The sequence below is a fragment of the Rhipicephalus microplus genome, chromosome 9, assembly GCF_043290135.1.
Source record: "Rhipicephalus microplus isolate Deutch F79 chromosome 9, USDA_Rmic, whole genome shotgun sequence".
Lineage (NCBI taxonomy): Eukaryota > Metazoa > Arthropoda > Arachnida > Ixodida > Ixodidae > Rhipicephalus > Rhipicephalus microplus.
The window spans coordinates 3122572-3150510 of NC_134708.1; the positions used below are offsets into that span (position 1 = coordinate 3122572).

General features: G+C 47.2%; 1 protein-coding gene across 6 annotated transcripts in view; it reads left to right on the forward strand.

The window, feature by feature from the left end:
• The window catches only part of Grip163 (gamma-tubulin complex component 6), a 212119-nt gene that overhangs the window by 136735 nt on the left and 47445 nt on the right, over nucleotides 1-27939 (forward strand). For 4 of the 6 annotated variants that reach the window (XM_075872979.1, XM_075872981.1, XM_075872980.1 and 1 more), the window contains 2 exons: nucleotides 1140-1272; nucleotides 24399-24453. In XM_075872979.1, coding sequence (XP_075729094.1) covers nucleotides 1140-1272; nucleotides 24399-24453 — 188 coding nt within the window. Of the gene's footprint in view, nucleotides 1-1139; nucleotides 1273-24398; nucleotides 24454-27939 lie in introns of those variants that run through there. The other 2 variants (XR_012885949.1, XM_075872983.1) reach the window with 2 other exon arrangements.

Sequence of the window (27939 nt, forward strand, 5' to 3'; positions counted from 1 at the left end):
TTGATTTCGGGAAAAAAGAGTGTTTGTATAAATTAGTTCTTGCGAAAATTGGCTTGATGCTTTGGTTTTGCTTTCAATCTATTTATTTATTTCTCATTTTTTGATGTGATAAAGTGTGTGTGTTTTGCCATGCCCATCTCCTGTCTTTCTGCAATCCAACTCTTTTTCGCAAGCGCTTCGACGTTAATGATGACAGTGAACTCTGTCTTGTACTCGGAGAGCTGAAGGGAACCACCACCCAGTGCAGGACAGGCAGAGCTGTGCTTCCCATGGTGGCTTTCTTTGGATGAGCGGGTGTTTGTGGCAACATTATATATGGAGCAGAGATGCAGGGGAAAGGATGTCCCCCTGCTACAGCGACCTCAGACGTGAGACTCATTTGCCCCATTTCACTGTGTAGCTTCCATCACTTTGTCCACAGCTGTGTCAGTTGCACCATCTATGGTTGTCTCCTTACTGGAACATGATGTGGACACATCCGTTGGCAGGCTCGGGCCTAGAACGGCTCTGCCTTCACACATGCACAAATATTGCCCAGCCTCATCGTGTCCACGTGAAGCACAAGGCGAGACCAAGAGGAAAGATGATTGTGCTGTCAAGAACTGAAGCCTGGTAATCTTTTTGTGCAACAGAAGTAATCGACAAGATCCTCCTGTTGAAATATTCTGCTTTTGCCATCATCAGCTGGGAGAGCGAATGCCTGCTGTGCTGCTGTGACACACGTGCATTCGTCCTCCATCTGCCATACATTTTGTCCAGTGTTTTGACAATCACCATGATAAAGTCTGTAAAAACTTTCTATTTGGTTGTTGTTCTGTGTACACCTTTTTTGGCACAATTTTGTGGGATGTAGGCTCAAATGCAAGTTTGTGCTCTGTTTTGGCTCAACATCTCTACTCAAGTTGGGACTGTATTGGTTGCGTTATGAAGTGCTTTCTGGTGTACTTATTAGGATTTCATATTCCATGATAAAACGAAAGTATAGCTTTTGTGAAACTTCCACGCCCCATAAACTTTTGCGGTCGGGTGTTCAACATGATTGTCTGTATAGTAGTAATTGTATTGGCATAATCATTTGTTTAAGTGTGCTGTCGAGATTTGTTTGTGTGGCTGCCAGTGAAGAGCATTGTCTTGCTCAGGTGGACTGGCCGCTTAGCGTGGTGATAAACAGGGCATCCCTGCTGCGCTACAACAAGATATTCCGCTTCCTCCTTGGCTTGAGACGAGCTTTGTGGGCACTGTCAGACATCTGGAGCCATCTCAAGCCTTCTGGTGAGCTACTTTTTTTTCTGCTGAACGCTAAGAAATTGTGACTGAATCTCATATCGTGAAGCCCAGTTACCCAGACATCTATCTGAGAAAAGCAGCCACACATCCCCAACAGGCCTTTCTGTAGACTGTTGTTGGTTTGTATTGTTGCCTTTCTCCCTGGCAATACAGCTTCTCTCGGTAGTCTCGAGCTCGAAAATGCAAATGAGGACGGCACGGTCAAAGCTGCATCATCACTGGGCCAAGGTGCCATTTCATAGGGCAAAGGACCAACCCAGGAGCTCAGTGGTCAACAAGTTGCCTTAGGGCAAGCTTGTGTCACTGCGCGTATGAAAAAGATCGGTCATAAGAATGAGGCGCTGGAATTGTTTTTTGAAATGGAGGGTCTGCACGAAACACGGGGCTGTAATGTTCACAAAATATGATCGCTGCAGTCTACTGTATGAATTGCCTGGCTTGTTTGAGAGGTGTAAAAAAAAAAGTCGGGGGCCTGTTTACTGGCCTTTAAAGGATGAGCAATGTTGAACACAACAGCGCCCTTCAATCGCGCATTCACATCTTTCAGATTTTCAAGCTGTGATTGCTATTACAAGCACAATAAAGCTGTGTGCCGCCTCCACCCGTTTACGGTCATGCTGTTTGCGCCACCACTGAAGTTTTCATAGAAACCACACCGCTGCCGCCCCCGCACAATAATTTGCGACGCGCCGCTAGTGGTCTTATTTATACCCAAGTGGGGAATCTGGGTGCAAAATACATCACTTCACCTTCTTTTTTGCAGCTTTAAAATTTCTGAGAGCGGCATTTGCAGTGTCGTGGCTGCTCTCTTGTTTCCGTGTTAGCACGTGCTGTCTATGTAGGAGCCAAACGTCTTCTGAAGATAGACAGTCGAGTGTGTTATTCTCTCTTGGTGTTTCTCATTATTTTGGCGCACTTCGTGACGCCAGACAGGGATTCACGTGCGAACATGATTAGGGCACATACTCTAAAATGGTTCATATTGGAAAAATACGAATTCTACCGTACTTTGCCATGCATTTGCCATCCGCTACCCTCGTTCCTCCTAGCATCTCGCAGGATTATCATGTGCCATGAACTTGTGATTTCGTTTCATTTTGTGAATTTTCGATTGCACAAGTGAAATTAAGGAGAGTGTAGCCAAGAAGTTCGAAAAGCCGATAGGCTCAACACTTAGCGCTCACATTGCACACATGCTTTATGAACATATAAATGTCGAAGAGCCTGTAAAAATTGTAGTAACGAGAGTGTAGTGAAGTGTAATCGAGAACGAAGCCTAAGAAAAAGGCTCCGAATTACTTCATTCATCCAATGAACGAATTCTTTACAACAAAGACAACACAGCGCTCCATAAAAAAAGCCAGCCTGCTTCGATGGTTTTTGTATATTTTTGATTTGCTAGAAGATATATATGGACACTCTCTATAAGCTTTCATTATCCTTGTCATGTTCCGTGTTAAGTCTAAATAAGTTACTTTTGTATGCGTACTGTATGCTGTTTTTGTGAATAAAATGTTGCGAGTGCTATAGCGAGGAAAACTGCTGAAGCATAAATGCTGCCCATTTCCATCACATGGAGGGTGCATGCAATGACATCACTGTGCGTGCGATGCCTACCATCGATTCTTTTTCAACCAGAAAGGAAGCCTTGTCTGTCTTCTGTTGGACGAAGGAGTATGAAGGGATACTTGGGTAAAAGGCTGCGTGGCTTGATCCGCATTTGTGGACTTTGAATACAAGGGCGTGGTCACGAGTGCTAGCACGTTCGCTATTTCAGCAAAGAGGCATCAGTGAAGGCTCGTTTACCCTTCTACGTGCTATAATATCACTGTACGAACCCTGCTTTTTTTTCTGGGAGCAGCCGTATTCCCATACACTAGCGTATTACAGTTTCATGAGTTCAAATAAAAAAGCATTAGCTGCAGCCTATATGAGTTTATTATGAGGCTGCGAGCTCCTTTTGCACGTTGTAAATGTGAAGTCGTCGAGGGGTTTTCCGACTATAATATTGTATTGTTGAGACGCGGCACTCGGTAGAGCTGCGCAAGTGAACAGCTCGCGTCCCAAACAACAACTGACTTTTATTATCACCCTTCGTCTCGAAGATAACTTTGTCGTGCGGGCACATGCGCTCTCTGCCCCGCACACAGAAGCGCCGCTTTGTGTCACCACAGGACTCCCCCCTTAGTGAGTGCGCGCACAACGGCCGCACTCGGAAGACCAGCTGGGGTTCATAAGTTCATGCGCACCGGGGGTCTCGTACACCATCCACTCCGCGTAAACCGTTTGAGGACTTGTTGCGGCAGCGCTACGTGGTCTGCTGCGGGTGCCTGCGAAGATGGAGCTCGAGGTGGTGCAGGTGCTTCGCTGTCGGAGTCTTCTACGTGTGCCGATTTTACGCGGTCTAGAGAAACCACGTTGTGACGACCACCTCTGTCGAATGTAATGTGCTTGTCTGCTCGTCGCAGCACCTTGAAAGGCTCGTCGTACGGAAGCCGGAGTGGACGCTGTAGGGCGTCATGCTTCACAAACACGTGATAGCAGGAGGAGAGTTCCTGGTCCACGTAGACTGGCCGGGCTGCGGGTGGACGCGGAGGAACAGCGCGTAGCTTGCTCATGATGTCTCGCAGTCGCATGGCGCAGTCCGCGTTTGCGTACAGGTTCTCGTCCTTACTGGTGGCGAAAAACCCCTGGGAGGCAAAGCGTTGTTCTGTACACCGGTTCAGCAGAGCAGCATCCAATATCTGCTTTCAGAGCCGTCCTAACGCCCAACAGAACAAACGGTAGTGCCTCTACCCAACTGTGACTCGCAGTAGCCGTCAGGCTCGTCATTAGATGACGATGGAACCTTTCCACTATACCGTATCTTATCGGATGGTAGGCCGTTGTTTTGATGCGGAACGTACCCAAGAGCCGGGTGACGCTTGCAAATGGAGCGGACTCAAACTGTGTTCCGTGATCCGTAGTCACAGTTGCCGGCACTCCGAAGCGGGCCACCCAGTGGAGGATAAATGCGTGGGCGAAGGTATCAGCAGTCATGTCTGGAATGGGCACGACCACCGGCCATCGCGTGAAGCGATTGATGCAGGTTAGGAAGTAGCTTTGCCCCTGACACAACGGCAATGGTCCCACAATGTCAATATGCACATGGGCAAATCGACAGTCCGGCAGAGGGAAGGATCCCAAGGGGGTCACAGTATGTCGCTGAACTTTGGAGCGCTAAGATGCGAGGCACTCTCGTGTCCAGTGTCGGATATCTCGGTTTATTCCTGGCCACACGAACCTCGCTGTGCATAGCCGTTGCGTGGCTTGAATCCCGGGGTGTGCCAGGCTGTGCAGCAAGTCAAAAATGCTGCGACGGAGGTTCGAGGGGACGAACGGTCGGGCCCTGCCTGAAGACATGTCGCAGTACGGATCCTGTGGGTTTTACCAACCATTGCAGCTTCAAGGCGCCGGTTGAAGACGTCGGTAGGTGCTTAAATTCTCCATCACTGCGTTGAGCCGTCGTAAGTGTGGTAAAGTCCACGCCGCTCGGCAGGCTGATGGCATTCACTGGACCGCGCGAAAGAGCGTCGGCAGCAGCATTATTCGTGCCACTAACATGGCGTATATCTGTCGTGAATTCTGCAAGGTATGACATTTGGCGGACATTCTGCGATGCCACATTTGGCGCACGTGGGTGCGCACGTGGCACCCGTGCCACGTGCGCACCCATATCGGAGTTCGCGCGCAATGCGTAGGTGAGTGGCTTGTGATCCGTGAGCACGAAAAATTCTTGTCCTTCCACATAATGTCGGAAATGCCAGATAGCCGCGTATATGGCCAGGAGTTCCCCACCAAAAGTGCTGTACTTTCGTTCAGACGAGCTCAGTTTTCTGGAGAAGAAGGAAATCGGTCGCCACACTCTGCTCACCCTCTACTGCAACACGGCTCCAATCGCTGCATCGGAGGCACCATGACGCATTGAGGAACACCCGGCTGCGGGTACGTGAGCATGGTAGCATTTGTGAGAGCTTCCTTAATCATCCGGAATGCTTGTGTCGATTGGTCGTTCCATTGAATGGGAGTTGCCTTAGATCCAGATGCCGCAAGTAGGCTGTGGAGAGGGTGAAGGATGTTGGCGCATCTCGGGATAAACCTTCGGTAGAAATTCACGAGTCCCAGGAACTCTCGAAGCTGGCGGAGATTTTTCAGTTGTGGAAACTGTCGTACTGCATCCACCTTGTTCTTCTGGGGCTCTACTCCGGCACTTGAAATGCTGTGGCCCAAAAATGATAGTGTTAGTACCCCAAGTGTGCACTTTGCTGTATTGAAAACGATGCCGTTCTCTGTCAGTCGCTGAAGGACGCAGCGCAGATGCTGTTCGTGCTCTTCAGGAGTGCTGCTAGCAATCAGAAGATCATCGAGGTATACCTTACAAAAGTCGAGGCCACGGACAACGCCATCCATAAACTGTTGAAAAGTTTGGCAGGCGTTTTGAAGCCGAACAGCATGCATAGGAACTCAAACATTCCGAACGGCGTTGTTATTGCGGTCTTGAGAACATCCTCTGGTGCTACGGGTATCTGATGATATGCTTGCATAGATCTATTTTAGAGAAAATGGTAGCACCATGCAGGAAGGAGGTCGTGTCATGAATGTGCGGGACTGGGTAACGGTCTGGCATGGTTACCCGGTTCAGTGCTCGATAGTCCCCGCAAGGGCGTCTATCACCAGCTGTTGATTTTGGGACCATGTGAGGAGGTGACGCATATGGGCTAGATGAAGGACGTACTATCCCGAGTTTTATCTTGTGGGCAAACACCTGGCGAGCCAACCGCAGCTTCTCGGGTGACAGGCGCCGTGGTCGTGCATAGACCGGTGGGCCTGTGGTTTTGATGTGATGCAGGTTGCCGTGCTTCACTTCTGGAAATGCCTGTGGCTGTCACCTCAGCTCTGGGAATTCTTGTAGTATTGCGGTAAAGTACGCTTCTCCAGCAAGGCCGGTCTCTAAGCAAGGCCGGGCTGATAGGGAGGTGCCAACAGGGCATGCCTTGTACCGCTCCCCGAGAAACAGGATCTTGAAGCCGTTTGTTGCGGACGTTGACCAACAGACCGAACAACTGGAGAAAGTCTGCACCTAATATGGCGAATTTGACATCGGCATCTATGAACACCCAGCTAAACGTTCTGCCGAAACCGAAGTTCAGCGACAGTGAACGATGGCCATATATTGTTATCACCGTGTTATTGACAGCTTGCAAGGGCGATGCACTAGGTCCCTTTCTTTCAGCTTGTGACGCCGGTATAACGCTCACCTCTGCGCCTGTGTCAACTAAGAAACGTATCCGTTGTTGCGGTAGGTAATAAAGAATACCAAGGGACGACTTGAAGGCAACGTAGTAGCACTGGTCGCCCTCAGTGCCTGCCGCAGCTGTTTCCCGAGTGCACGCATGGTGGGACACATTTACGCGCACTACTTCCGAACCTCCGATGATACCAGCAGATATGCCCGTGCTGCTTTTGCGATAGCGGCGTGTTAGGCTTGGTTATTGTTTGCGCCTTCCTGCTTTTGTGCAAAGTTGATACTGTTTCGGCAAGTCGAGAAATCTCCTCACGCAACTCTTGAAGTTCGTTTCGAGGCTGTTGGGCTTGCACGACAGCCATGGGTGTCGACGGGGTCATTGCTACCAGTTTGTCAGCAAGTTCGGCGGCTGCGGTTAAATCCTTGTGCTCTGAGGCCACGACGACCATGCGGACACCTGAAGGCAACTTTTGTAAAAAAAAGTTCTCAGAGCAATGCTTGATGTCTCTCCGAGCAACTGTTGCATGTGCCGCAAAAGCTGGCTAGGCGTACGGTCGCCGAGTCACGTGCCGCGAAGCAATTGCTGCAGTCGTTGTGGTTCGGAGAGCGTAACTCGGCGAACAAAGGTTTCTTTTAGCATTGCATATGCGTTTTCGACAGGTGGTGCGAGCAACAGATCCCTGATTTCACTGGCTATGGCGGGCGGCAGACTGCTGATTTCGTAGTGGTATTTCGTAAGGTTTGCGGTGATTTGTCTGGCTGCGAACTGAGATTCCACTTGTATAAACCAAAGTGTGGGGTCCGCAGTCCAAAAAGGGGGCAGCTTACCGTCGACTGAGGAGACTGTGTGTGTGTGTGGGGGGGGGGGTCATGGACATTGAATCCATATTGCGGCTGGTTCGACACTCCGGTCGCTGTGTCTGTATTTCGGGTCACCAATGTTGAGACGCGGCGCTTGGTAGAGCTGCACAAGTGAACAACTCGCGTCCCAAAGAACAACTGACTTTTCTTTTCACCTTTCGTCTTTCACTTTCTTGTGTGGGCGCATGTGCTCTCTGCCCCGCATACAGAAGCGTCGCTTTGCGTCACCACAGTATAAGTCTCCTCAAACTTAGCCTGTTCTCCTCAAAGACCTGACATCGAAAATGTTTTGAACTGTCTTAATGTTGATGACACTTCTGCAGTGGATATTTTAGCCTCATCTTTTGAGGAATTTGAATGTTGTAGTGAATTAGGCAATGTAGATGTGCTCCTCGTATAGGAGCCCTGCAATACTTTTTGAGCATGGTCAGAAAATGCTGTCGATCAGTAGTAGAGGCTCCTGAAAACACATGCCTGAAGTGGTTATGCACCACACAAATAGATGATCAAGAACAAGCTTTTGTAATGGGTTGGAGCAATAAACGACCCACTCATTACGCAAATCGCATTTTGTGACACCTGGTTATTGCTTTGCTGTTCTAAAACGCTTTAGTACTCATACTAACACAATTCCTTTCCCGACATGAAGCCTGCCTAAGGCCTGTTTAGAAACGGAGTTTCAAGCACCGGTGTGGCTCTGCGGTAGAATGCAGGGTTGGCATGCAGGGGACCTGGATCCAAATACTATAGTAGATATCACGCTTCTCCGAAGAACGACAAAGGATAGCGTAGTGATCGCTGGCTTGCTACACAGAAATTATGATTGTTGATGCCGTAGTGGGTAGCCAGCAAGTGTGCTTGTAGCAGTTACCGAAAGAGCGTTTAGCAAATGCTCAGTCACAGCGAAAGCTGTGACTGAGCTACACATTGTGCGCAGGCCTAGCAGATGTTTTTCTAGCATGGTTAGAAAACCCTACTGATCGGTAGTAGAGGCTCCTGTCAACTTGTGACCCATATATTATAGCTCAGCAAGTGGCCTGAAATTCACAATAAATTCTCAAAGTCAGCTAGTAATTGCTGTCTTCTCTCGACCAATGCAGAACATGCTTAAAAATGACTCGTCACAGCCATTCTATCAGCCATTGGCTGATTTGAGCATGGCGTGCTCAGTTGTAACAGGAACCGCCGCAAGAGGCTGCGACATCTTCACGCGTGTGCGCATTATGGCACTGAAAATCCGCGTATTTGAATGAAAAAAAAAAAACTAGAGAGAGAGAGAAAGTGCTCAAGGTCAGGAGGTGCAGGTGACGTGCTTCTTTTCTTTGTGCCATCTCTCCCTGCTTAACTTCTGGAGCTTTTGTCGAAACGAGAGGGAAAATATCGTGATTGCGCTATGTGGCAAATCTTTGTAACTCCACTCATACCCGACGGATTTTTAAAATTCTTGTGGCAGCCAATTCTTGAGGCAATAGACTCCTTTATTGAATCCATTTCATGGCTACTTGAGAGGTGTTGCAGGGACCCTTTCAAGTGGTGGCCGCAACAGAGAATGTTGCAGCGGCTATAAGAGGGACTCTGAAATCAACATATGAGCCAGGTTGACATGTAGCTCTAGCTCTAGAAGCCTCATTAAATTATGAGGTATCTTAATGGTGGTGATGTGACTCATCTGAAAAATGCCATCGCTGTTGCGGTTGTCTAGGTCACGTGTGCATTCTCGTTTGTTAACTAATGCAAAAATGTCTGACCCAGCTCTGCAAAAGGCTCATGGTTATGATATGCAAATTTGTTGAGGAAGAGTACATAGTGATGAATTGTTATAGTAAATCCTTGCTTATAACAAATTTCAGAATAATTATTTATACTAGAGCGATCTGGGCGACACTTCCATCTGTGATACACTTGCAATAACGCTTCAGCTACATGCTATGTATAACGCGGTTACGTACCTTTCAAGTCTGCAGCTCTTTTCATGCGCTCAAAGCGAGACCACAAAATGCATACAGCCCATAAACAATCTCGAGAGTCAAGTTTCCCAATTGCAGTGTTTTGGTGAATTTTGACAGACATGAAAGTTTGTGAAGTGCACCATAACTAAGACAGCCCCCTACCCGATACACTTTTGTCAGGTGTGCTATCACAGCCACAAACAATCAGGAAAAGCCTGTTCGAAGTCATCCTTCTGTTTGCTGCTGCTTTAATGAACAGTGCCCATGCAAAAAAAAAAAGCATGCTTGTTGACCGGTGACACCTTTAGTTGACGCGAGTACAGTCGAACACAGTTGTATCGAACCCCCATATATTGAATTTTCGGGTATATCGAACTCTCAAGTTGTCCCCTTGACATTTCTTTTTAAGAGTATAGAAATTCACACGTTTATATCAAATGGCATTTTTACCCGCCTTCAGATACATCGAACGTCGCGCGAGCTGAAAGATGCGCTTCGACACTCGTAGCGCCCTGCGATATCCGCGGCAGCGTGGCTCCGCGCGAGAGTTCGAAGGCGTGCTTTGGCACTCGCACGCTCAGCGACCTCCGCGCAATACCATGCCTCTGGAAAAACCCGAAACGCTCGAAAGAAGGTAAAAGTGAGAGGACTCGGACTGCAAAATCTTTAACTTTCGGAACTGTTTATTATTTTTTTTTCGTTTCTCTTTCTCTCTGTCATGCCTTCTCCCTGTACCCGTCGGCTCGGAGAACAGAAACGAAGGAGCCGACATCCTTATCTTTTCGCCTTTTCTTTTATAATTTTTTTTTGTTGTTTGCAAGGTTTTGCTCACACCTTTTGCTTTTGCCCTCGCAGGTGGCCATCGGCTCACGATCACTTTGCTTCTGTTGTCGCGTCGCCTACGTACCATCGCATGTGCAGCATTTCTCTTTTGCATGCACGATGTGCAAAGCCGCTGCGGACTCCTTGAATTGTCGACTTCTCGTGTAGCTATGGCCAGCGTCTAGAAGTGCAATACACTTGACTTTGTGCCGACATTGAACGCTATTCACAACTCCAACTGAGTGCTCACTACCTAGCGGCTGAACCTGGAAACGATGCTACCAGGGTCAACCTTGAAAGGCAACATGTGACCAGGTTGTGCATGCTGAGGCATGGCCGCATAGTTCTTTTCTTTTGGCTATGCCGCATACAAGCCCTAGAAAGAAGAAAGTGATGTTCAGAGATCATTGCAGTGTGTCGCAATGCATGGCATTATGGTGGAAAGACAGCAACGCATCATTCTATCACTTTCCGAAGGATGCAGACGAGCTGCGATGGAGAACGGTGCAAATCAGAAACTTGTGCATTGGAAAGACGGTGATGGACACTACGGTAGTTTGTTCCAATCAATTCACCTGCGTAGACCTAATTCTTCTCGATGAGTACATTATTTAGCTTGTGTGCATTCTTATCGATATCAGGACTTTTCTAAGCTCGGACTATAGTTTCATATATATGAGCAAGCGCTTTAGAAATATTGTGACGCTATGTGTGTGGCTCTATTTTTCGCATATGCCTATTGTTCGTGCAAATCGTAGTGCTGCCCATTCTCAAATTGATTGAATGATATGTGGGGTTTAACATCCCAAAACCACCATATGGTTATGAGAGACGTCGTAGTGGAGGGCTCTGGAAATTTTGACTACCTGGGGTTGTTTAACGTGCACCCAAATTTGAGCACACAGGCTTACAGCATTTTTGCCTCCACCAAAAATACAGCGGCCGCAGCCGGGATTTGATCCCACGACCTGCCGGTCAGCCACCGTGTACGTTAGCCACGAGACCACTGTGGTGGGGCACACATTCTCAAATTAAGCTGCTGAAATCATTCCTGGGCATTTTTTGTTTCGCATGTATGTATATACACGCACACAAATACGCGCACGAAGGTCGCGCATGCATAGACTGCGTGTATGTTCATGCGTATATTCAGCATGTCCATGCATTTGTAGTGTGCGTGCATATATCTGTTCTGAATATCATCTACTGCCAACATGACCAAGCAAGTGTTCGGAAGCATACAACCTTATTCATTAGAAACCTAATAGGATTGGTTGGCGAACAGTAAAATAGGAGCACTCCTAATGTAATCGAAACTACGATTTGCCTTTTCTCAAGACACAGAAAAGCCTCGTTAATTCGAAGTCACTGGGACCGTGGTAAATCTGCTAATTAGAAGATTCATATTAGCAGATTCGTGGGCTTTCATATTAACAGAACTATACAAAAAGCTGGAGAAGGCAAGCGGGTTAGGGGGAGACAGACGGTTAGGTGGGCAGATGAGATTAAGAAGTTTGCAGGTATAAATTGGCAGCAAGCACAGGACCGAGTTGACTGGCGCAAGATGGGAGAGTCCTTTGTCCTGCAGTGGACGTAGTCAGGCTGATGATGATGATGATGACGACAAAAAGCTGGATGCAAGGAACTTAAAATTATTCAAAATATAATCGGAGCTGGTCGTTTGCAGTGCTGGCTAGTTTGCTGCTCCAAAGGTTAGGTTTTTCAGCAATACAAGGTCACAGTTTTGCTGCAAACAATGGGGAATGCCGAGACTCGCTGCTGCAATCCCCCCCCTAAAAAAAAGGAAAAAAAAAAAGCACCGTGATCAATTGGAATGCGCGCCCCCAAAAAGTAAGACGTCTTCACAGCAATGCAGTAATGATAAGCGGGTAGCGCGTCGCTTGCTTGTCGCAGCGTCAGCACGGCATGATGCAATCATTTGTCCACTCTTTCTAGTAAAATAAAGAATTCATTTATAGACAGTGTGACGAAATTCGTCATGTTTTGGCTGGTAAACAAGATCATTGAAGCTTTCTAACAGTTTCCAAAGTAGGCGTAGCAGGCAAGAACTTAGCCAGCAGTGCAAGTGCGCAAACTGCTGTGGCACCCGGCAGTCGAAGGTTCACATACATCGTGAATTCTGCCAGACTGCCCCTTATTCTTTTTCTTTCTATTCGGAGAAAGAATGGGTAAATGATGACGCACTGACGTTGCGAGAAGCATGCAACAGGCAGTGGGGATCCAACTGTGCCAATTGCGCCGTTTTGCTACAATTTCATATCTGTGCGCCTTGATGGACACAGTCGAGTACAGCTTGCCCCAACTGCGCCAAAGTTCGCTAGTCCGCCTTTGTACACGGCGTCAAACCGTATATGGCCCAAAACTAGTTTTGGTCGCAAGAAACACAGCAAGAGCTTTTTTTCATAATGCTGCTGCTAACCAAAGTGTCTGCACCTCTGCGTGTGTCTCCGTTGTTGGAAGTTTAGCATGCCATCGATAGCCTCTTTTATTTGTTATGAAACCGGCAAAACGCGTAGAAAAGTCACTCTGGCCACCGTTATGTAGTCACTGTGGCCAATCGGCAACAGGTATCAGCACTGCATGCTAGAAGCTACCTATTCCCGCAAATAAAAAATTTGGCCGTGAAACATTTTGCTTGATATTTTGCAAAAAAGTAGACTCCTCTTGATCACGCTGCGCGACATTCTTCGCTATGCTTATTGCAAATTTGTTAAGCCTAAATAATCAAGTAGAGCTTGATTATTTAGGGCTCGATGAGAGAAATGTGCAAGGGCTCGTTGCGCGTCTTGATTTCTGAACCGACGGATCCGAACCAGTGCACATAGTAATTGAGATGTGAATTCAGCCACAAATAAAAAACAAGTGCTCTCACGCCTTTTTAATGCCGTTAGAACGATTGTTGTTGTTGTCGACCCCCCCCCCCCAAAAAAAAAAAAAAGAACAGTCAGTTTCACTACACGGTTGAACTGATTAATGCGACAGAAGCAAATTGCAATATTATACGAAGTGCGGCTGACAGCTCACTCTTTAGGATTCAGTCTCACGCAAATCTACAAAACGCTGGTTTAAGAGAATACGGCCGCTCCAGGAACACTCTTCGCACTGGCGAGATAATGCGCGTGCCAGTAACGACCGTGCTTGCAATATCGAAGGTCACAGTTGGTGCTAGACGGACACCCCTTCCCCTTCGCTTCTTTTGACACTAGTTCAAGATGGGCGGGGTGTTTCCTCCCAGTTCAGAATTTGACAGCCGGTCTAAAAGACCGAGGTGGGCAAGGGGGGTCTTATCTTTTGCGCCTTGGAGTCAAGGGGATTAAACGACATGATGTCGACGGTAGAAACTTCGTTGGTACTGTCAGTATATGCTAATGCAGTGAAAGGTGAAACCATTGTACTGCTGGGTAAAACAAGTCTTCCCAGCTTGTAAATGTTCCTAAGTGATTCCCTCACATTTGTTGAGAACTACGCTTATGAGCGAGCTCAGCACCCTATGTTCGGAAATCGTACTCTGACTACCTCTTCCACCCTCCTCCCAAATAAAAAAAAATAGTAGCACTCCTCCTACCTAACCACTCGTTCACCATCTGTCATCTTGCCTGTTCGCAGAACGCTGTAGTTAATACCGAACTGTGTCAGTAGCGCAAAGCTAATACCCACCCATTGCACCTTGACAGCATATTTAAGTAAAAATTCGTGAACAAGCGAGTCGAAAAAGCCAACATTTTGACAAACATACTCGTCTCCTTCGTGGCTGCCTTGAATAACGCATCCCACTCCCCTTCATATTTAGATTTATCACCGAGCCCACCCCTTGTATCAGCTGTTTAAATCATGCCAGTTTCATTTTTAGAATACTCTTTTTCTATCTGATTCTGGAAAACTGGAAGTGCTGAGCCCAAAATTCTCTGAATCGAAAGTGTCACTGGGTGTCACACGTCTAGCACTTATTGAGTTGGGTGGCGATCATTTATTGCACTATCTACGTAACGAATTTCAAACAGTACATTCGCACTTGCAACGATTGAGTTTTATTCATTTTAATTTTTTTATTGTTAGACTGCTGATTTCCTGATTAGGTTTTATTTTTCGAAATGACCTCATGACACTTGTTATCTCGCAGAAGCAGTATGTGCCATGCTTATCTTGTCACAAACGTAAGTAATCGTCCTTGTCACTAACGCTTCACTTTGCACATCCTGGGCAGTGCAGGGAAACCAGAATATGGCACTTTGTGGTGCTAAGAAGCTGATTAATGGCTGCTGTCTGGATGTCTGCCTTGTCTCCTTGTTCTCACTGCAGCAGCATTCCCAGTTTGAAACCTAGTAAAAATATTCATTGAAAATTTAGACATGTTTTGCACCAAGTGATCCTAAATTCCATTTTGTCTGCTCCAAATACGCTCCGAAACACAGTTTCTCCTAGACCGCTGATATACTTCAAATTAAGCAGGATTTCGAAATAACCGAGTTCGAAATAATGAGGTTTTACTGTACATTGGCCCATGCATAGCTAATTTATGCCTGGGCCCGTTATCAGGTGAACGGTATGCATATTCAGCCTTTGACGGAACAACAGAACTCAATGGAATACATGGAATCGGCAGCACGAGTCGCAGAGCAGTTATCTTGAAAACTGATAAGGCCTTCCCTGTAGCAGTGTACCAACGCAGCGCAAAAATGCTAGCACCTTTCGGAGACCCTTACACATGAGCAGTTGCCATCTTCAACCCCGGGCTTACTGGACAGGCTGTTAAACTTTAAGTATATCTGATGCGGTTCGCCAAAGAGGCTCATTGTTTGCACGAACAGCGCAACTATTTCTGCTGTTTTAGCAGCGAAATTTTTTTTACCGATAAGCATGAGATGGTCTGTCGCCAGAACTCTTTTGACTTCGATGAAGCAACATGATCCAATGCCAAAATAAAAAGAACTTCAGCACAGCACCAAGCTGTTGTGTTCCAAGCACCCCTGTGTCACGAGCCCGCAAAGGACCGGTTGCTGAAACTGCTTCCAGATGTTGACTCCTCCCCTTCCCCCGCTCGGCGCAAACGAGCCACCGTCGTTTCCCCCGGCAGTTCGGCCGCCGCCTCCATCCGAATAGGAATAAACTTGTTTTTAACCGTTCGAGGCTGTCTGAGCTTTTTGGACTACCGCGACCAACGCGTACGTCTATGGGCCGACGACAACACCGGACATAACAGTGGCGATGGGGAAGTGGATTTGGACCAACGCTACGCAACGATATTGACAAGCTACAAGCTATGGCTACGCACGGGCTCCCAAATCAGCTACCCGAATTCAACGGCTCATCATGGTCATCGTGGTTTGGACGCCTGCAATTTTACTTCGAGGCTAACAACATCACTGATGCAGCAATGAAGAGGGCCAACCTGCTAACGCTGTGTGGGGAGCAGACATACGACACAGTCTGTGCCCTGATTCAGCCACGCACTCCAGCAGCCGTTGACTACGATGACATCGTAGCAGCGCTACAAGAGCACTATGACCCAAGGCCATCGGAGGTCTACTGTCGAGCCCGCTTCCAACGGCGAGACCAACTGGAAGGCGAAAAAGTAGCCGAATACGTAGCGGCTCTCAAAAAGCTCGCTGCTGACTGCAATTTCGGGACGTTGACCGCGACAGCTGCAGCTACTGCGCAGGAGGGAGGATCGACTGCCACACCTGCTAACACCACTATGCTTCCCTTGGACGTTATGTTGCGTGACCGTTTTGTGTGCGGACTGCGTGACGCAGGCCTACAACGCCTGTTCGCGGAGATGGGTCTCACCTTCTCCAAAGCCTACGACATCGCCCAACGAGCGGAGAGCGCCGGTCACCAGCAGAGGGATATTCGACGGAACGTCGAGCCGGTGCATCACACCAGTCAGCAGTCAGGTCATTCCACATCTAAGGCGAAATCAAGCAGAAAGACACAGCGCTGTTGGCGATGCGACGACATGCACGATCCCCAGGTATGTCGATACAAGACAGCGACCTGCAATTTTTGCCAAAAACTGGGACACATTTAAAGGGCATGCATCTCGAAGCGCAAACAGCTCGGACCGAAGACTTCAGTGCAACGGAACAACAATGTCGACGCACAGGAGGGCCAGATGCAAGATACAAGCCAAACAGCACTAACGTCATCGGCACTATATGGCTTAAACGCCGTTGTGAACCTCAGAACGAGACCGAAGATTACAACTGAAATTATGGTACACCAGCGCCCTATCAGGTTTGAGGTGGATTCCGGAGCAGCATGTACGCTCATCAGCGAGGACACTTTTCGCGCTACTTGGCGTGAGAACGCGCCAGCTTTCCAGCAAGACGACACGCAGCTGAGAACGTGGTCCGGACATTCCCTTCCACTGCTGGGCTGTGCCAACGTAGACGTGTACTACAACGGGCAGACCCATCAGCTCCCCTTGCTAGTCGTCCACGGTTCTGGATCAAGCCTTTTAGGACGAAATTGGTTCACCCCCCTTGGAGTGGTCATTGGCGGAGTTCACCACACACCCAGTTATCCGTCAGTGGAGCAGCTTCAAGATAAGTACAAAGCGGTTTTCTCCGAAGAAATACCAGGGAACAACGGACCTCCAGTCACACTGGAGCTGCGGGAGGATGCGACGCCGAAATTTTTGAAAGCTAGGTCGGTGCCTTTCGCCCTACGAACGTCAGTCGAGAATGAGCTTGACCGACTGCAAGAACAAGGGATCATCGAACCGACGCAACATTCGGAATGGGCGACACCACTCGTTGTCGTCCGAAAGAAGAACGGTACCCTACGCCTCTGCGGAGACTACCGGAGCACTGTCAACCTGGCGACAAAAGCATCTTCCTACCTACCCACTGCCGACACCGGAAGAGGTTTTTAGCACGCTTCGTGGTGGAAAAATCTTCAGCACCTTGGACTTGACACAAGCCTACCAGCAGCTGAAGGTGAGCGAATCAACGTCTGAACTGCTCACAATAAACACTATTAAGGGTCTTTACAAAGTTAAAAGGCTACCATTCGGAATATCTGCAGCGCCAGCAATCTTCCAGAAATTTATGGAGTCTACACTTAGCGGGATCCCAGGTGTTTGCGTCTACTTGGACGATGTTATTGTCGGTGGCGCCTCCAATGAAGAGCACACAGAACGCTTGGAGCTCATTTTGGAAAGGCTAGCAAATGCTAATTTGCGCATTAGTAAAAAAAAATGTGTTTTTGCGGTGCCTGAAGTGAAGTTTCTTGGACATCAAATTGACGCGCAGGGTATCCATCCCACTGAAGACAAAGTGCGTGCAATCACCGAAGCACGAGCGCCTACTAACAAGCAAGAACTGCAGTCCTTTTTGGGGCTATTGACGTTCTACGACCGCTTCTTAGAACATCGAGCTATTGTGGCCAACGATCTATATCAGCTCCTGCAGAAAGAAGTCCCATGGACTTGGTCGCCACGCCACCAAGAGTCATTTGTTGCCCTTAAGCAACTACTTCGCAAGTCTACTGTTCTGCGACACTACGACGAAAGGAGACCTCTACTGCTAGCCTGTGACGCATCATCATACGGAGTGGGAGCAGTCCTCTCCCAAGTTGACGACCAGGGACGGGAAGCCCCGATCGCTTTTGCTTCGCGCACCCTATCGCAGGCAGAGAGGAATTATTCCCAGCTAGATAAAGAGGAACTTGCCATCGTCTACGCAGCAGATCACTTTCGGCAGTACATTACCGGCAGGAAAGTGACTTTCATAACAGATCACCGGCCCTTATTGGGTATTATGGGTCCTTAGAAGCCAATGCCACAGACATTGTCGCCGCGAATGACACGATGGTGCATCAAGATGTCGGCGTACGATTACGAACTCGTACATCGCACTGGGAAGAAACACCAGAACGCCGACGCACTAAGCCGCCTGCCGCTAGACACCACAATAGATGAACCACCCCCGCCGGGTGATATACTCATGTTCGAGGCGCTGCCGAACCCTCCATTAACAGCTGACACGGTAGCAGCATCAACGCAGGAGTGCACTGTCTTGAAGGAAGTCTACGCAGCTATACAAGAAGGCAACATGCAGAAGCTAAAGGGTGAACACTTCAACGCTTACCGCAAGCAAGCTGCGGAGTTGAGCACTCATCGCGGTTGCGTCACCTTGGGATCAAGAGTTGTAATTCCAGCGGCACTTCGCGAACAGGCCATGTTGCTTGTCCACGCAGGTCATCGAGGCATTGTTGCCATGAAAAAGTGCGCCAGAAGTTATATGTGGTGACCTGGTATCGACCATGATATAGAATTAACAGTTCACGATTGCCAGCCTTGCCAATGCAACCACAGAAGCCCGCCAAGAGCCCCTATTCCTGAATGGGAAAGACCAGACACGCCTTGGCACACCCTGCACATTGATTTTGCTGGACTTATCGAAGGGTGTTCGTTCCTGGTGGTTGTAGACGCATACACCAAGTGGCTGGAGGTAAAACAAATGGCTACAACGACATCGGCAGCAGTTATCGACCCTCTGCGGTCGTTGTTTGCAACGTTTGGCCTACCGCGCAAGGTGGTCTCGGACAACGGCACTCGGTTTGTGTCCACGGAGATTCTCAAGTTTTACAGCGACAACGGCGTCTCGTCTGTTACATCAGCTCCTTACCACCCGGCTACGAACAAACAAGCCGAGCGCTACGTGGCTGAGCTAAAGCGCGCCCTTACTAAAGACCAGACTGGGACAATGCAACGCCGCATCGTGCGCTTTCTCTTCAGACAGCACAACACTGTTCAAAGCACTACTGATCAAACACCAGCGAAATTGATGTTCGGACGAAAAAATGAGAACCCAGCTGACAGCAATTGTCCCGGAGCCCTCAGTGAAAGCACCGTCGAAGGAAGAAAAGCTCCCGCATAGCAGGAGAATTGAAAGTAGACAGCGCATATACGCCCGCCAGTTCCACAGAAAGCCCGGCTGGGTTGAAGCGACGGCACTCAAACGCATAGGTTTGCGGTCATGGCTCGTCGACATTGGTGGAAAAGCCACACGCCGCCACCTTAATCAGCTACGCCGTTCAAGTAATTTGCCAAGGGAACCTCCCATTCAAGCAGCCACCTCGACGGAAGCTTCGTTTCACTTAGCCTGGCATCTTGCACCAGATGAATCGGCGCCGCCGCCCGCCGGCCCTGAACACAAGAGAAACGACACTAAGCGAGCGGAGGCTTCCCTTCCTAGTGCGTCCACGCGCCCACGGCGGCCCCCAGATCGCTTCCAAGCGACAAGCTAAGGAGGGAGAAGATGTTGTGTTCCAAGCACCCCTGTGTCACGAGCCCGCGAAGGACCGGTTGCTGAAACTGCTTCCAGATGTTGACTCCTCCCCTTCCCCCGCTCGGCGCAAACGAGCCACCGTTGTTTCCCCCGGCAGTTCGGCTGCCGCCTCCATCCGAATAGGAATAAACTTGTTTTTAACCGTTCGAGGCTGTCTGAGCTTTTTGGACTACCGCGACCAACGCGTATGTCTATGGGCCGACGACAACACCGGACATCATCATCATCATCATCATCATCATCAGCCTGACTACGTCCACTGCAGGACAAAGGCCTCTCCCATGTTCCGCCAGTTAACCCGGTCCTGTGCTTGCTGCTTCCAATTTATACCCGCAAACTTCTTAATCTCATCTGCCCACCTAACCTTTTGTCTCCCCCTAACCCGCTTCCTTTCTCTGGGAATCCAGTCAGTTACCCTTAATGACCAGCAGTTATCCTGTCTACGCGCTACATGCCCTGCCCATGTCCATTTCTTCTTCTTGATTTCAGCTATGATATCCTTAACCCCCGTTTGTTCCCTAATCCACTCTGCTCTCTTCTTGTCTCTTAAGGTTACACCTACCATTTTTCTTTCCATTGCTCGCTGCGTCGTCCTCAATTTAAGCTGAACCCTCTTTGTAAGTCTCCAGGTTTCTGCTCCGTAGCTAAGTACCGGCAAGATACAGCTGTTATATACCTTCCTCTTGAGGGATAGTGGCAATCTACCTGTCATAATTTGAGAGTGCTTGCCGAATGTGCTCCACCCCATTCTTATTCTTCTAGTTACTTCAATCTCGTGGTTCGGCTCTGCGGTTATTACCTGCCCTAAGTAGACATAGTCTTTTACAACTTCAAGTGCACTATTACCTATCTCGAAGCGCTGCTCTTTGCCGAGGTTGTTGTACATTACTTTCGTTTTCTGCAGATTAATTTTAAGACCCACTTTTCTGCTCTCCTTGTCTAACTCCGTAATCATGAGTTGCAATTCGTCCCCCGAGTTACTCAGCAATGCAATGTCATCGGCGAAGCGCAGGTTACTAAGGTATTCTCCATTGACTCTTATCCCTAATTGTTCCCATTCTAGGCTTCTGAAAACCTCCTGTAAGCACGCGGTAAACAGCATTGGGGAAATTGTGTCCCCCTGCCTTACACCCTTCTTGATTGGTATTCTGTTGCTTTCTCTATGAAGCACTATGGTAGCAGTTGATCCCCTGTAGATTTCTTCCAGAATGTTTATATATACTTCATCTACGCCCTGATTCCGCAGTGTTTGCATGACGGCTGATATTTCTACTGAATCAAACGCCTTCTCGTAATCTATGAAGGCTATGTATAGTGGTTGGTTATACTCTGAGCATTTCTCTATTACCTGATTGATAGTATGAATGTGGTCAATTGTTGAGTAGCCTGTTCGAAATCCTGCTTGTTCCTTTGGTTGATTGAATTCTAATGTTTTCTTTACTCTGTTAGCAATTACCTTTGTAAATAGCTTGTATACTACAGAGAGCAAGCTGATCGGCCTGTAATTCTTCAAGTCCTTGTTATCTCCTTTCTTATGTATTAAGATGATGTTAGCGTTCTTCCAAGACTCTGGTACTCTTCCCGCCAGGAGACACCTCGTAAACAGGGTGGCTAGTTTTTCTAACACAATCTGTCCTCCATCTTTCAGCAGATCTGATGTTACCTGATCCTCACCAGCAGCTTTGCCCCTTTGCATGCTCTCCAAAGCTTTTCTGACTTCTTCTATCATTACTGGTGGGGTGTAATCTGGGTTACTGCTAGTTCTTATAGTATTAAGGTCGTGGTTGTCTCGGCTACTGTACAGATCCCTGTAAAACTCCTCCGCTATCTTAACTATCCTATCCATATTGGTAGTTATTTTGCCTTCTTTGTCCCTTAGTGCATACATCCGACTTTTGCCTATCCCAAGTTTCCTCTTCAATGCTTTGACACTTCCTCCGTTTTTCACACGCTCTGAAAAACACCGGACATAACACAAGCCAAACAATTAATAGTGAAAGTGCCGCGTTGACCCTGTTAGGCGCACCCATCTTAATTTTTTTTTACCAATGTTGCGATCACACGGAACGTTTTCTGGAGTTGTGAATTCAGCGCGTTGAGACAGGCGAGAAATGTTCAACCGTTGCGGACGATTTCGGGTTACCACGAAGCACTCTGAGTACCTTTTTTAAGTACAAAGCAGATATCAAGGCATGAGTGGCCGAGCAGCGAAATTTGGAAGCCTGTCTTGTGTGGACTTCTACCCACCGGTATGTGGAAAAGGCACTCTATGCCTGGTTTTTAGGCGTGAAGAACATTCCAGTGGATGGCCCGATGCTGATCGCCAAGGCCAAATAGTTTGCCGCTGCACTCAGTGAAACAGTTTTGCCAACAACACCGTGTGGCTTCACTGATTTAAGCAGCACTACTGCATCGTTGGCAAAACCAATTCTGGCTCAAGCGAAGCTGTCAGCAGCCAGGACGTCCAGCAGTGGATGACAAAGGAGTGGCTAGGAACCTCCGCAAAGTTTTCTCGCGCGGAGATCTTTATATCCTGGTGGAGAGATGTGAAGATGGACACAGTGGTCAACTGCTTCCACAAGGCAGGCTTCGAGATGGCGGAACTTGCGAAAACCCGTGAAGAGGACGACGAGCGCATAGACACGTTTCGCTTACCGCTTTCCCGCAGCAGTTCCACCCGAAGTGTTCGCGGACGACTCCGCGGGAGTGGACTGCAATGCCCAGGCCAACAGCTCATGTAACCAGGAGGATCGTCCGGACGAGGCGCTGGCTACACGCTCGTAATCCACCACTGAAGTAGCGGCAGCGTTCGACATGATTCGCCGCTGTATCGGCCGCATGGGGGGCACCGGTCTGTCGCACCTGGACAGCCTTGATAAGATTGAGACCAGCGTCTTCAACATTTCAAAAACGAAGAAGCAGGCCAAGATTAGCGATTTTCGTCACGTAAATAAATAATTAATATGTGTGCAGCATGTGTGTGGAATCAGTTGTCATCCTTGAATGCACCTATTGTAGGTGATTATCCGCTACAGGTAAGCTCTCGTGGCCTCTATTTTTTTATATGGAATTTCTCGTATATCAAACTGATTTGCAATCCCATTTCATTTCGATATATCCGTGTTTGACTCTGTAACGAAATCCTTTCGATGCTTGTGCAGTTAAATCAACAATGGCAACCAGGGAAATTTTTCCGCATTTGACAATGTTTACGTGCTTTGAGGTAAGCAAGCCTTTATACAATGCTTATTCAAAAAGAATAAAAAAAAACCTGGTACAGCACTATGCAAACGTTTGACTGAGGTTTTTTGCTGGGTAAGCTGCTCCAAAACATAATCAATGAATCAGTGTTGAAGGCAAATTTTCCTGTTTTACAACTGCGACTGATTTCTTGCAACAGTCTTTGCAAACAGTAGACTGAAAAAAAATGAAAAAAAGAAGACATTTCTTTTCTGTTTGTGCTTCCCTGCACAAATAACGGTGATAGCTCATTGGTACATTTTTTTTAAAGATCTTTCTTGGGGATCTTCGACGGAAAAATTTTTGGTCTGTCTGTCTGCCTGTCTGTCTGTACATTTGTTTGTTTGTCCGTTCTAACGATACCTCAAATGGCACTAAACGGCCAACCCAATCCGCAGCGCCCACCAATATTGCTCAACGTTTAGCGTTCATAGTTATGCGATTGTCAATTAAAAAAGCAAATATTGTGCGTATCTGGGGCGCCATAACAACACGTCTATGTTTTGTATGTCTGCCTTTATACTAGAACAGGCACACACAAGTAACTCTAAAAACTGTAGCATTTATTGCGCTGCGCTGACAGTGCAACATGATGCTCAAGAAGGTGTTTCCAATGCTTTGCTACGACGACACGGTGGTGGCACCTACCCTTCGCTTTGCATTCTACACCTTAACACCTCCGAGACTGGCGCACATCTTTATCCGCGGTCGCGCACGCCTTCGTTTTCGAAGATAACTGCCAGATGGCACTCGTGTCTAACGTCCACTACACACTCGAGACACTCTAACGCAGCGCCTTCAGAATACTTTTCACCGATTTTCTTGCGCAGAACATCAAATAAACGTTTTGTTCACTCTATCAGACGCAAGACTATTGTCTTTCGACGACATTTACAGTGTAACATGTAGATTCGGGCCAATTTTTTTTCTTTGAACGACAAAAAGCATTTGCATGCCCCAACGAAAACAGAGCGCAACTGTACTAGGCGAAACTGAACACCTAACAACGGCACCACCACACGTTTATAATAAATGTCCTGTGAAATTTCTCTATGACCATTATTGCGAACTAGGCACTACTTCAGCAGAATATTTTGTCAACAAATTTCGTGGAGCTCTAACAGCAAACATACCAAATGCGACAAACAAGCCTTCACATGCATTCACATAAACGGTGAGCCTTGATGTTGAAATATACGGGGCTTTCATGCTTAAAAATGTTTATTTACAAGGCAGAGTTAACGCAATCAAAATTGCAAGTAATCAGTGGCTGGCATTTGCTTATTCTGTGGCGACTCAATGAGCATTGTTTGCAGCTTGCTTTAGGAGCTCCAATGCAGCGTCCAAATTCTCATATACTGAGAAATGCTGCTGTTCTATTGTTTTGCATATCTAGTAAACGTGCTTTTATTTGGTTTTGCAACGCATTGTGATCACTCTAGAGCAACTTCTGTGAGGAGCGGTGAAAGCCAGGGAACTTCCAGTTCGAATTAACTGTTGTGGATACTGACATGTATAAATTATTGGAATTTTTCCTCCATTGAAATACACTGGACTGTGCAGAGGCGAGGTCGTCACTTGACTGTAAGTTTGAAATAACCGAGATTGAATTAATGAGCTTTTACTCTACTTTCTTTATAGCACTTCCCAGGAAGCCAGACTCTTCACTGGAATTTAGGCAGCTCCAGGTGATGAGGTGAGTGACTGAAGCACCATGTGGTGCTCTTTCATTTGACCTGGCTATGATTTTTCGAGAAGTGTAAAACTGCAAGTTTTAATGCATGTAAGACCTCCAGCACTTGTACTAAAATTAGATCAAAACATGGGGACTGTCCAACAGAAGGCAGTGATCAGCACTACCCATAAGCTGATGCATCTCTTTTGTTTTTATGTTTGAGTTCATAGACTCAGTCCTGCCTGCAGCACAGTGTGGAGTTACCCACAATTGCACAGGTGTTCCACCGACCACAAAACGTATTAGATAGTACTCCACAAACTCGTTTCAACTACATGTATTGTCTCCGTGACAAAAAGCAATGTGCAACAGAATTCCCCATTGTTATGCCAAAACCATGAAGTATGCTGGCCCGATCATCCTCAAAATTTTCTCAGTTGCACTAATTTCAGGGAGAAATGGATGCCACATTGCCCACCTGCACTTTGCATCATTGATCAAACCGAGCGCGCTGACTTTAACCTTAAACCAAAAGTTATATACTTATTGGTGAGGACACTCGCAAGACACGATCAACCAGATAAAGTATGAACTGAAGTAACAACACCGTGTGCCTATCGGTTTGCTCACTGTGCACAGCAGATACCTATCAGTGGGATGACGGAACTTAAAGCATAAAAAAAAAACGCGTTACCGTAGCGATTAACTCTTCGCGGGAAATACGTGTTTCTTAGTCAGCAAATGCAGTTATAGCATGTTAGGAACGTATGCTACGTTTTTTGCGCACAAACAAGGTTGACGTGCTGCGAACGCTGTCGTTGCAAGTCACCGCGTTGGTTGCTGTAGCAATGGTACATGAAACATTTTTCTTACTTGGATATTGCATCGTCCCGGCTATATCTGGTGCCGTCGACGGACTAACGGGCACGTGCCATTGTTGTCTTATCTGGTCGAATATGCCTTGCAAGCGAGCCTAGAAGTTGTGCCGCACACCTAAACCCACCGTGAAAGAAAAAAAGAAAGAGCAGGGGCAGATGTAGTGCTTCGAAAATTGCTTGGCCTTGTTGTAACCCGCGCAGATTGCTGCCTAAGCCACCTTTGCCGTAATACACTTGTATCTCACGGAAAAGTCAATTATGACTTGAAAGGGGCTGTTAGCACTAGTTTTGACACAGCACAGTTTGTAATATTTGTTCAATTGCTCATGCGCATATGCGCTGCATAATCTTGAGTACTAGTAAGACTTCCAATGTCTAAAAACGTTATTACTGGAAATCATTTGGAGCACCGAATGACATTTCTTGTGCCCCCTCCCCCCATCTCAAAAAAAAAAATAGGAACCTTGTGCTCCAGCTTTTTCGTTTTGTTTTTTTCCCTGCCACCCCTACTCTTTGGTTTTAAGATTCTCAAGAATTTCAAGGCTGACAGCCACATTTTAATTCGAGTGTCTCACAAAGAATTAGACAGACACGTCAAATGTTGATGTGGACTTCATTGGCTGTGTTCCACTCCTTACCTTAAAGAGCATCGTAGACACTCTACGCTGACAGCTTTGAAGACAGCATTGAGCTCATGTTGTTTTGAGAAATGGAACACGTCTATGCGACGAGACGCTACCTCCGATCAAGAAAAGAGTTTCTGGAAAAGCGTCTGCTTGTGTGCAGAGAACTATTCCAGTGAGATCTGAGCATTTCGCTCAGCGGCCATCTTGCTTAGACAGCAAAGTAGCCTGCATCGTATTTGTCTCCAATGCTGTTTTCTCGAAGCTCTCTATTTTGCTGGCTATGAGAGACTTGGAATGGGACTTAAGATGGTTGCTGTTCATTTAGTCGTATATTTAGCCGGCAAGTATTGGAACACCCCCTTTTTTTGCTGAGTGCAGTAAATCAGAATGCTACTTTTATTGAAATAGTAGTGCTCATGTTCTCTCAGCACGATTTAGGTGGGTTGAATGTTTTGTACATACATTTTTTTTTCTAAACGTAAGCCTTTTCTTATACAGCTCGAAATTACGTATATCCTAATGAAAAAATTCTTTTTTTTTTTTTTCATAACCTGCTCCAAACTTAGATTGCAGTGCTACAAAAGTAACATTCGGCTGCTCTAAAAATTGCTCCAAATTCTATTTTGGCTTTTGCAACCCTGCATGTGATTGTGACCACACACACGCTGACCCACTGAAGACTGAATACCTGGCTCCAGAAATGACAAAAGCAGTGACGTGGCCGTCACGGAGAATGTTCAGTGTTCTATCTTATCATCTTATGTTGCGGTCAAGTCAGGGTACAAGTCATGGCCACTTCAACTTGTTCTGCTCCTTCTATATGACAGGGTCAAATTTTTTTCCAGCTGTGACATTTCGTAATAAGCTCCTCTATTGCAGCAGCACCGGCAAAGGATCTTTGGTATTGGGATGAATAGCAACTGCACCTCCATCATTTGCTGCTCTTAGTTGTATGGATATGGGCTTGTGAAACAGCTCTCGGTTGGGCCACCTTATTGTGGTCTGTGGGCGTAGCAGTGACAGGTAGCGCGCTGGTGGTGGCGAAGGCAAGGATCGTCAAGGTCTAATTCATGCCCAAATATAGTTAAACCTAGATATAACAAAATCGATGAATTCCCGGAAAGTTCGGTTTAAAGGAGATTTCTTTATGTGCAGGTTTGATACAGAAATTTGGAAAATAATCGCACAAATAAACCAAAGGGAGACTGAACGCAGAGTTAACTCAAAACTCTTATTTAGCGGTCAAAAACTGCGTTACCATTGCGATAGCAGTTATATGGACACTCTCAGCGGGTATTTGCTGTCGCCGCAGTGTGCCATAACAAGTTCAAATTGATAACATGCCCCGGCACATTGTAACTTTCACGAGTGAGTAAAAGCACGCGCTTCTGAATCAGAGATCAAATGAGTTGGCTCATCCCTATCGTCTGGAAGGCGCATAAGGTAACATGCCTCGCATGTTTGAGCTTCCATCAAATGCTCAAACAAAAAGGAAACCACCCGTCTTGAACGAGCATGAAAAAACAGAGGGGGGGGGGGGGGGGGTCGTTCAACAACAATGAACTTTGATTTTAAGGGAGGTCATGATTGCTGGTGGCCTTGCTATCTTGGCAAGTTTCTGTGCGCTTTCAATGCGAAGGGACTGTGTGAAAAGAGCACTTCTCCCTGGAGCGGCCCTCTGTGTTCACGGCACGTTTTGTCGGCACAATATATATCAGATTCGAAAGAGTTGGCTGCCAGCCTTACTGCGTATAAGATTACAAATTTTCGCTATCCCGTTCGTTGCATTACATTCAATGCGCCATCGTGTTGTTGCCAGAACTAATCAGCTAATAGCGAAAGCTACGAGCCTGCGAACTCTCGGTGCAGCGCGAGACGGAAGCATGTGACACGTCGACCTCCAAAGGCCTGTTGTTACCGTGGTCTCGTAGTTTCTATCAGTGCCTAATCTGACATTCCCTCGGCGGTGATAACGCCGTGGTCCGCATTTGAAAAAAAAAATA